The 10,812-nt window shown below is 32.8% G+C and overlaps 2 protein-coding genes across 3 annotated transcripts; one reads left to right on the top strand and one right to left on the bottom strand.

Annotated features, from left to right (window-relative positions):
• Nucleotides 1–1,573: 1,573 nt before the first annotated feature.
• On the top strand, nt 1,574–5,786 carry LOC114121729 (SET domain-containing protein SmydA-8-like). Its single transcript, XM_027984176.2, has 6 exons — nt 1,574–1,728; nt 2,543–2,809; nt 3,147–3,718; nt 4,512–4,885; nt 5,014–5,120; nt 5,460–5,786. Exons 1-6 carry the CDS (start codon nt 1,708–1,710, stop codon nt 5,616–5,618), a joined length of 1,500 nt encoding a protein of 499 aa, XP_027839977.2. The 5' UTR covers nt 1,574–1,707; the 3' UTR covers nt 5,619–5,786.
• LOC114121731 (neuroblastoma suppressor of tumorigenicity 1-like) lies at nt 5,675–10,703 on the bottom strand. Of its 2 annotated transcripts, none has more exons than XM_027984178.2 (7): nt 10,607–10,703; nt 7,775–7,934; nt 7,434–7,658; nt 6,398–6,546; nt 6,234–6,321; nt 6,019–6,093; nt 5,675–5,899 (listed from the first exon to the last, which is right to left on the bottom strand). In XM_027984178.2, the coding sequence occupies exons 2-7, from the start codon at nt 7,898–7,900 to the stop codon at nt 5,789–5,791; spliced, it is 774 nt and encodes a 257-aa protein (XP_027839979.1). In that variant the 5' UTR covers nt 7,901–7,934; nt 10,607–10,703; the 3' UTR covers nt 5,675–5,788. The 2 variants fall into 2 exon arrangements, with proteins under 2 accessions (XP_027839979.1, XP_027839980.1); XM_027984179.2 differs by lacking the exon at nt 10,607–10,703 and adding an exon at nt 8,211–8,417.
• Nucleotides 10,704–10,812: the final 109 nt, after the last annotated feature.

Below are 10,812 nucleotides of genomic sequence, written 5' to 3'. Positions count from 1 at the left end.
TGCACATGATTATTTAATATGAAAATGTTTAGAGGTTTATGACTTATATTTAAAAAGAGCTAAACTGTTAAAGTAGATAGCCATTCAAATGTGGAGTGTAACTTTTCATTAAGTAAGTTACTGCAATGAAATTGTTCAATTTGAATTCTATATTAAATCATAATACGAAAAACTATTCTAAGCAAAGACAATTGGTCTATTAGCTTATATTGCTAAGTTCCAGTGTGAACTACTTATGTCAAACATTGAATTAAATTTTAATGCATTATCTATAAAAATGTAACATTTTGAGAATGTTTAACTGCAAAATAATTTGCAAATATCAAATATTAAAATATTTATGAAATATATTATTTTTTTTTTTAATTTTAGTAAAAAACGTATAATAGGAACCTTGTATTATAAAATGTATATTGTAAAGTCCTCTAAAAAATGCTAATATAAACATCCAGTGAAAAATTTAAGTATGTTAATCAATTTTGTTAAAAACTGGGTTTGTATAAACATTTTCATTTGTCTAAAAATTTTTTTATCTTTTCTGATTATTTTAAAAAGTACTTTAACTATAAAAAAATAAATTTACTTTTCTATCAAAGAAGGTACCTACCTATTGAAATATTTTTTATTACATTTAATTTAAAAAAAAACACTTTTTTATAAAGTCACTACCTACATTCATTGTATTGTTTTTGGAGTTTGGGGATTACAGAATAAGAATATCTAAAATTTAAATAATTTAACTTGTTAAATAGTAAGTCTTACATTATTATGTAAATGTAGAGCTACTAAAAATCTTTATAAACAGTTTAAAAAAATATTTTAAAAAAGTTATCAGAAAACATTTACTGATGGTAAATCAATTTTCATAAGTAAACGTAAAGTTCATAAAAACTAAAATTTTAGTGCGTGGTAAAAAATGATATATATTATTTAAAAACCATTGCCAACTTAATTTTAAAACGACGAAAATGGCTGGTCGAAATTTGAAATAGAAAGGTTGTTTGAAAAAGATGTTATTATAGGTGATATTATGGTATTTATTATTTTACATCTCAATTTTTATTAGACTTCAATATTCTCATCGATTGTTGTCCATTATCAAAAGTTGGCAGATTACCTATACCTGTACTCGTGTAGTCGCACCATCAGCCGTATAAGATGTCATGTTCTATATTTTTGATAATAACTACATATCTAATAAATCATTATGCAGAACATAGATTATGTTATTATTTCAGTAAATAATTCGTGTTCATCAATCAAAACATAAAAAGTAATTAAATATATACCATTGTTATGTATAAAACCGTACACAAATAATAAACATTTCGGCTTTCAAAAGTCAACTATTTATTTTGAAATTATACTTCATTATACCAACTTCCATAAGAAAATCTGGTGCTGTACCTGCTTATGATTTTTATTTGTATATATTTATCGGGTATAAGATGTGGAATACCTAATTGACGATTTCTTAACTAACCTAACGGTGGTGTGTATAGGTACATTATCATATTGCGTTCGGCGACGTGGTCCAATTTTTTCTCAGATCGATCCTATTTTTAAATACCTATGATATACACGTTCTCCCGCCACTATTTCCTCGTGCTATGGTGTTCCATACTTTCTATTTATAGATTTATGTTTCGGTGCGATATTCACCGCGATCGTATGGTCTAGTAAACCACGACCATCTGCACTATCATCATGGTTAAACAATTGATTAAGGTAAGAGAACACAAGATTTATTAACTATATATTGTTGTGTTTTTTGAAACATTTGAAGTTATAGCTAGCACCTATACTCTGTACATAGTTATCTATAGCTCGTCACATTACTGACACCATATCGAATAGAAAACGCTATCTGAGTAAATCAGATTAGGCATTTTATAAACATTTGTGTCGTTCGTTTCCATTTTCATCCGTTATGGCACACACTGCAAATTCACTGCAATTCATTAACCCTCGAACCTATGAACCCCCATCTGACATTTTTATTTTTTATATTTCTTCCAACTTTTATAGTTATACACTTACGACTTACCTAGTGCCTACTTGGTTATATAAGGAGACATAATGAGTAAGAGTAATGTATAAGAGTTAATATCAACAAGCCAAATATTTAAAATCGTTTTACATAATAGTATATGTATATAATGATTTTTTGGACACGGTCGTTAATTCTAATTGTGATTTTTGCATATTTTCAAATTTTTTAGTGTAAGGACTCTCTATTTTAGCTTACAATTTGGAAGATTATTTCGAAAACGGCCATCGGCCCAAATCGAAATTCAAACAAGTAAGTAGTTTTTGATTCCAATGTATCGTCGTATTTTTAAATATCAAAGGACAATTTTTATTCTCATACCTTAAATGCTATAATAAAGTCTTAGAATATATTTTTAAAACCATAAATGATCTTATAAGCTATAAGTGTATACTAGATAAATTACCAAAAATCGGAATTCGAATAATTGCAAACACGGTTAAAAATCATTAATTATTGTCGCCCACAATTGACTTTTACGTGGTTTTTTAGGTAGCAGAAGACCCTACGGTCGGCCGGTATGTGGCCGCCAACTTGGACTTGACCGCGTGGCAAGTGGCGCTCGTTGAACGGCCGCTGATCCGTGGCCCGTCACAGGTCACAGGGCCCGTGTGCTTGGGATGCCTGAAGTCGATTACCGCTGACTCATCCGTGAGGTGCGAACGGTGCGGTTGGCCGATGTGTTCGGACAGCAAGTGTTCGGACGACGAATGGCACAAAGCCGAATGTGACTGGACCGTGTCGCGGAGGAAGCAGAAGGTGAGTGCAGACTACCTTTAAACGTAATGTGGGGATACACTAACTAAGTGTACATGTGTAAAGTGTAAAAAGAAAACGTCGTATCTGCAGGTTACCTGCATCGAGTTGTTTGTTCATCTTAAAAATAATAATCATGAAAAAAAAAAACTATTTCGTTAAATAACAATACTCGTATAGTCGTATTGTGCATTTTGTACCTACGTCCTACATACAGTTATTATTTCGCGATATCTTAAGATTTTGACGTTGTCTTGAAACGTGGCGATCCCACGGGAACTCCGCCGCACTAAAAATACGTCTCTGTCAATATACCTACACGTAAACTGTCCCGCTGTAGGTGGAAATCAAGGACTTTACGATCCCACATCCCAGCTATCAGTCGATCACGGTGATCAGGTGCCTGTACCAGAAACACAAAAACCCGGACGTCTGGGCCAAGCTGACCAAGCTAGAATCGCACTGCGCCAGTCGCCGCGGCGGATCCAAGTACGAGGCGGATCGCGTATGGATTGCGGACCACTTGCGCAGGTTCTACAAACTGGACCCGGAAGAGTGGTCGGTCGAAGAGATACTCCGAGTGTGCGGGATCGTGCAGGTCAACGGGCACGAAGTGCCCCTCACCGATCCTCCGTACGTGGCGATCTACGACGCGGGCTCGATGCTGGAGCACAGCTGTGTGCCCAACTGCTCCAAGACGTTCACGCGAGACGGTCATCTGTTGATCAGGACCGGAGCCGCGGTCGTCGAGAGCGGCGGACATCTATCCATCTCGTACACGGACGTGCTCTGGGGTACCGCGCAGCGGCTCGCCCATCTGGCCGACACGAAGTTCTTCGTCTGCAAGTGCCCCAGGTGTTCGGACCCCACGGAACTCGGAACGTACTATAGCGGAGTCAAGTGCGCGACTGAGTGAGTTTAGCAATACGGCAATGTTATATTCGACGGATCGAAAATACCCATTTGGCTATAAATTATATAATCGATACATAATATATAGGATTTATAATTTACCGTAGTACAACCTACAATATAGTTGATCCTGCACAGAGTTGCCCGTGACAAATTAAATTACTGTGGATTTACACTTTTATAAACGCCGTTATAAATACGAAAATGGCATAAGTTCGTAACGCTGCAATTAATTAATTGTAATCTTAATGGGTTGTTTTTACCAAAATATTTATGAAATACAGGTCTAAAATGTATTATGTTTAATCTCACATTTTATTTTCTGTAACTAATGGCTGCAACCTTATAAAAACAAAAAAAAATATATTCGTTTTTCGTAAGCCAATAAACCCTGTGTGAGCTCCGTCTTTAAAATGTAAAATTTAATAATTTGGCTTCGAGGTCCACATTCTCGTATATGTGATCGTACACTAAATTTTAGAACCATGAGTGCTGAGAACGATGAATTGGCTTCGGATCGTTTACACATACCTACACTATCATAATATATAGATGGATAAGCGCTAGCTAAATAACTCAAAAATTATAAATGTTTAAAAAAAAATAACTATGATAAATTTTTATATCGTAAAAAAACGATTTGAATAATAAGGTAGTACCTATACTTTTGATATTGATGTTATTGTATAATATTATGTAATATATTGTATTTATAAATCAAGTCTGTATAGTTTCTAAGCGATCTTATATGCAAAATATATGTTATATATGTTACAAACGTTTGCCTTTTCAGAGACTGTATGGGCTACGCGTTGCCGAATGTGCATCCATCTACCAATGACCCGTTCGACATTGAATGGACATGCAACTTTTGTTCCACGGTCATCGATCCGAACCGGATAGAACTCACGTTGTCCCACGTGGGCCGAGATATGGCAGCGATGAACCGCCGCGACCCGAATCATTGTCGCATGTTCCTTGACCACTACGTATCAGCCGGTGATTTGCACCCCAACCACTATTACTTCACCGAAGTCCGTCTGAACCTGGCGCAACTCTATGGGCAGCTGGAAGGGCATCCACTGGACTCACTGTCCTCGGAACAATTGAGTCACAAGCGAGAACTGTGTCTGAAAGTCTTGAAAGTAGCGGACGTGTTGTTTTCTGGTGAGATTTGAAAACGGTTTTTGCGTATTATTATAGATATACATCGTCACAGTCGTACAAGTGTAGGAAGTATAAGAATTATAAGTATTTGCTTATTAATCAATATTATTATTTTTGTATCGGTATAGCCGAATGCCGAATACGGGGCTCTCTGATGTTTGAGTTGCACGCCATAATGGCGGAAGACGCGAGGAGATCTCAGCAAGACACTAATGTTGTAATGGAGGCTCTGTTGGTAAGTTTTCGCGCGAGTTTGGGTCTTGGGCCGTTCGCGATTTATAACAAATTATTGTGCATAGGCCATACTATAATCCAGATCGTGGTTAATTGGTCGCGATTACAATTGGTCGCCAGGATAATTGATCGTCGAATGAACATTATCAATTTTTTTAGTTATTTTAATATACTAATTACATTGATTTCTGAGATTTATATAAGTAATAACTAACTAAAAATGTTCATTCAACGATCAATGATCTTGGCAAACAATTGGTTCGCGACTAATTCACCGGATAGGTACCTTATAATCCATTTATATCATAATATAGTCTTAACGTATTATTTTTTTGTATAGAGATCCAAATTTTATCTGGAACAAGCTGAAAATTTGTTGAAATACGAACCAAAAGAATTACCCGAAGGTCAAATGGCCGCCCAGTGCAAACAGAACGCCATAGATTTGGACTTGTTGTTAAAAAAATTACACGAATCGATTGGCAGTGCACCCATGTGATGATTTTTTTAGAAGCATTTTTCCAGGAGTTTTTCACACCATTGAGAACATTATGATATTATTGTAAATTTAACATATTTATACATAATATTATATATTATTACATTTATAATCGATTCAAATAATAAAACAAAGCTATATAATTATATATAAAATAGTAAAAATCCACGTTAAATTGTATCATTCTTATCGGCAGCGTCTTCTGCCAAAGATTGTTGGGCGATGTCGTCGTTGACCGCGACTTTCGGTGAGTTTATCATATTTTCTTTTCTTAATAGTACCTGAAAATCCGAGTTTATTATATTCTTATAGCTACGTACTCTATGTATGACACCTATTTACTTAACATAATTTACAGACTTGCAGTATGTATACATTATTTGTTACGTTTTACACTCACTTTCGAATGATGTGGACCTCGGATCCAAATATTTTTCTCATAAGCCAGCCTAGTCAAGTTTACAGCGTCCAGTATCTAAACATCCACGTGATAAAGATACATTAATAATTACTAATACAGACAATACGCAAGTGATGAGTCACGTATATACTATCCAACTCTACACGTATAATAACTATACATATAATAATATAATACTAAACAAATATACTAACGTCATCCTCAGCACTCGGAACCGCGTCAGTAGAATTCTGTTCGTCTTCGGCGTTTTCGTTTTGTTCAAGTTTCATTAGTTGCATATATCTGAATCATTCTATCACTGATCATTGAGTTAATCGGTATATAATTATAATAGACGGCCATCGCCCAACTAGCTCACCTCGATGTTTGCACGGAAGTTTCCTCGTCCACAACGTCCGTCGGTGGATTTTCCAGTTCCCAGTGTCGGCTACAGGACGAGCACCGGCACTCTTTGATCAGCTGTACTTTTTTCGTGTGATTTGATCCATCGCTGCACTTCAGTTTCACCTAGAGTCATATAGGTTATAATTATAGATAACAAGTAACGCAATTCATTGAGAGTAATAAATATAGTGCATAAACACTGGCACCGTGATTAACTAAAAGTATATTTCCCCCTCCAGCACGCAAAAATCAAACTTTTGTTTATTATGTTTCAACAATTTTATAAGTTGTTCTACAAGACCCACACAATATCATTGGTTAATAATTCGATACTTCTGATTTCAGTACAAAAAAATTACTTAATAATATATGTATCGATGTCATAGACAGCTTATTAAGGTAGCCAGTAGCCTAATGATTTTTAGTATAGGCAATTTAAATTACAACTAACAATGTCATAATTAGTTAATAATAATAATTTAAGCTCTTCCTCAGATAGGCTGTGCCTGTTATAGTTGTATATGTACGTGATATATACAAGTATGAGTATACTATACCTACAGGGTAATTATTTTAAGGCACTCATATAGTTTGAAATCATCACCAAACAACATTTTTGTAGAAAACAATAAGTTTTTTTTTTTAATTTTTAAAGTAGTTATAAACTTTTTAATGATAAAATACATTTTTTATTTTGTATTTCGAAGCATAAAATTTTTAGATGAATAATATATGAACTAAAAATAAAAATAAGTTAATAGTTATTAACTTATAACTTGAATTTAGTTAAAGTTGTAACTACTAGCAATACTATTAAAATTTCACTTTTCTCAAGAATATTTAATATTTTTTGGAAAAATATTTATTTTTAAAAACGTTTATAGTTGTTGAAATAATGTGGAACTAAAACATCACCCTATAAACAATATCAACATTATTATATTGCAACAGGAAGTACGTCCTACTGTCCTGTACGGTTGTATAATAATTATATTGCTCATTATGCTCACAGGAATCCATATCGTGTTTACGGGTTGGCATGAGTCACAATACGAGTTAACTTCGTCGCCGTTGTTGGCCGGAACCGTTCTTGGTATGGAATAACTGAAACAAGCACCCAAGCAAACGAGGTTGTCAATCTCCACAGGATCGCAATCGACGTCGGATATAACTTGTTTAATGGGCGTGCTCGTACACCACGAATGCTTGTCAGGATACAAAACTATATTGTGGACCTATAATTCAATAATTGTATCGTTCGTAGGCCAAGTACTACTATTTATCATACAAATTTGGCTTCAATTATTCGTGTAAAAATAGTTAATAGTTACACGGTGCCAGTAACACGTACCTTGTGTCGTCTGAGAGTAGAATTTGTCGATTCGATTTCAGACGCTCGTACACCAAACACCAATACAGATGTATATAACAAATAATTCATGACGGTAGTTTTGACATTTAAAGAACTCGGAATCATTTGAAAAACGATATCTTTTTAATAACACGTCCTGCTGTATAAAAACAAAAATACAAAATTAATTTACGGTTTAGTTTTGATCGCCTAATTAAAGCGGTTCGTATACTGCTGCAAAATCCAGATCACAATTTACTGCTTATTTATGTACCTGATATTATCTTTATCGAATAAAAATTTAAATAGTTTATAAATCGTGAGATCCAAATTTTCAATGCGCGTGAAACTATTATGGTTATACCATACATATCTGGACACAGGAGAACTGGAGAAGTACAGCAATTTGTGATATTATCATTATTACTATATTTACCGATTATAATCTGTTCTTATGCAGGTCCTCGCCTACTTGGAAGTATATATGTATATATCATGAAAGCTTTCATAAAAATATGTTTCATGTTACCATTGCAATTTAAATTTATTATTTTAAGTATTAAAAATGTATATAGGCGTCGATTTCTAGGTCATTAGCCAACGTTTAATTAATTATATTATTAGGTCAAATACAAGTATACAACCCTCCGTCCAGTATCGACATACAAAACGATACCTCGTGAATATAATCTCGAATTTTAAGTCTCGCGTATAGATAATTATTATTCATTTATAAATTATGGTTGTAACTTGTAATGCATCTGGAGACTGCAACGCCGCCGTATCATTCACATAATATTTTGGCAGGTAGCCACGTGAAAAACGACGTACCTCAGGTTGAGGTAGGATAATATTAATTACGAGAATGGGAGATCCAATGAATGAATCGAATCTCGTCACTATATATATATATATATATATATATATATCTACGTCATACATTATATTATTAACATATTACTGCTGCGGCTCGTGGAATCGATCTTAACGATTTGTGATGTTTGTGACAAGGCCTGGCATCAGATATTTAAGCTTTTCAAAAACGTGTGTAGGTAAGTAGTTGAGGTACATAATAATTATGACGTTCATACATACGGAAATTTGCTTTTATTTTACATAATTATTTCACACTCGAAATGAATTAATAAAAGTGTATATACGAGCCGGTTATGCCGGAGATCATCGACCTGGAGTAAATCTACTTTTGGCAACCATCCAAAGTCTTCTCTCAAGAAATTGTTCCATTCATGACGATTGCAACTAATTACGACTGGAGGAAAGGTGACGGACACTGTATAAGCTCCCCCGGCACTATTTACCGTCATAAGCACAGACCAACCGGTTTGCTTACTAGCTGATTAGCATACACGATTTTAATCTTACCAATGATTAATCGTTACTCCTGGGCATATTTATTTAAACTGTGTTATTTCAACGACAACGTCGTGCACATATTACATACCCACTCCTAGCTGTATCTAAGGAACTTAGGGTGATAATAATCCAAAATCGCAACAAAAAAAAAAAAAATCATCGTTTTGGCGAGTCGTCTAGACGGAAACATTGAACGATAATAATATTTTTTCTCATACATATGCATTTAGTTATATTCTCACAAAAGTTTAAAGCAATTAAGACTTAGGAGTGTCAATTACTAATAATATCATATAAATTATAACAGTTTAGTAGTAAAAAAAAATTTTTTGGTTAGATACCTTATAATGCATATCTACCACCCATAGATTTCAAATGAAGAAAGATATGGGGGTGAGGATAAATAACGTACCGCTGCAAATAATATTATGCATTTTATACATTTTTGAATAAATACCAAATCTTTTACTTATGCTTATTGTTATATAATCATTCATTTATATAAATAGTTGAATTATTATATTATTTATATTTTATACATCTACACATTTCTTTAAAAATGGGATCATCTATGTGTATAGTTGATCTACGAGCTCTTAAGAGGCTTAGTTCCTTAACTACCCCTTCTGGGTCCACCGTTTACATCTTATATAGACATAATATATAAGTTTATATTAAGTGAAAAATTAATAATGTAATAGTAATAATAACCTAGTTTGTATAAAATAAAAAATTAAATAACGAATAAGATACCCTTGTTTTGTCTACACACCAGCTAACTTTAACAGCTAGTTATCAAAAATTTAAATCACTAAAAAAAATGATTCTTATTAAAATTTTAGCCATTAGATATTTCCACATTATTAAAAAAGAAACATGAATCTTTTATTAAAATTTACAATATTAAAATATTAAAATAATAATAATTATAACATGGTTGAATGTTAATAAACCTATAGTTCAAATAGACAAATACAAATTTTTAAATTTTCGTTTATACGAATATGGTGGCTCATAAGAATAACACAAAGTTATAAAAAAAATAACAGTAAATCAAAATAATAAATCATACAAAAAATAATTTGTTATCGTTGAATAAATAAGATTTCTAAAAATTCGTCTTCTATTTTAGATATACTTAAATTCAGTTTTTTGTTTTATAAGTATTTGTTACGACTTAAAAATAATATTTTGATAGAGAAAAATATTACTTTAGATTGAAAAATTAAAGATTAATAAATATTTTTAGTTCATGCAAGTAATTAAGTAATTAAAAATATAATGTGAATCAAATACATCTTTTGAGCTGTTATCATATATTTCAATAATTATAAATTATAATATATATGTATACTAATCTTAATAAATATTACTGTTTTGAAATGAAATAAAATCAGCATCTGATCCTTATATAAATTAAATTTCATAAAATTAATTAATAATATTATATATACTTACAAGAAGCACTAATTTTCCAAGAACTATATACACCAGCTCAATTGAGTTCACAAACTGGCTGAATCGCCATCATTTCCTTGTCTACACGAAAAAAACTTCTGCAGCTGAACGGTGGGGGTATATAACTACTAAACATGTTGCTAACCGAGTGACCTGCTGCTAATTTCATTACCATTTTAATATTTCATTATTTTATTATATAAATA

The sequence above is a fragment of the Aphis gossypii genome, chromosome 2 (genome assembly GCF_020184175.1).
Source record: "Aphis gossypii isolate Hap1 chromosome 2, ASM2018417v2, whole genome shotgun sequence".
NCBI lineage: Eukaryota > Metazoa > Arthropoda > Insecta > Hemiptera > Aphididae > Aphis > Aphis gossypii.
The sequence above is the reverse complement of the archived record's forward strand: the minus strand, read 5'-3'. Positions and strand labels throughout refer to the sequence as shown.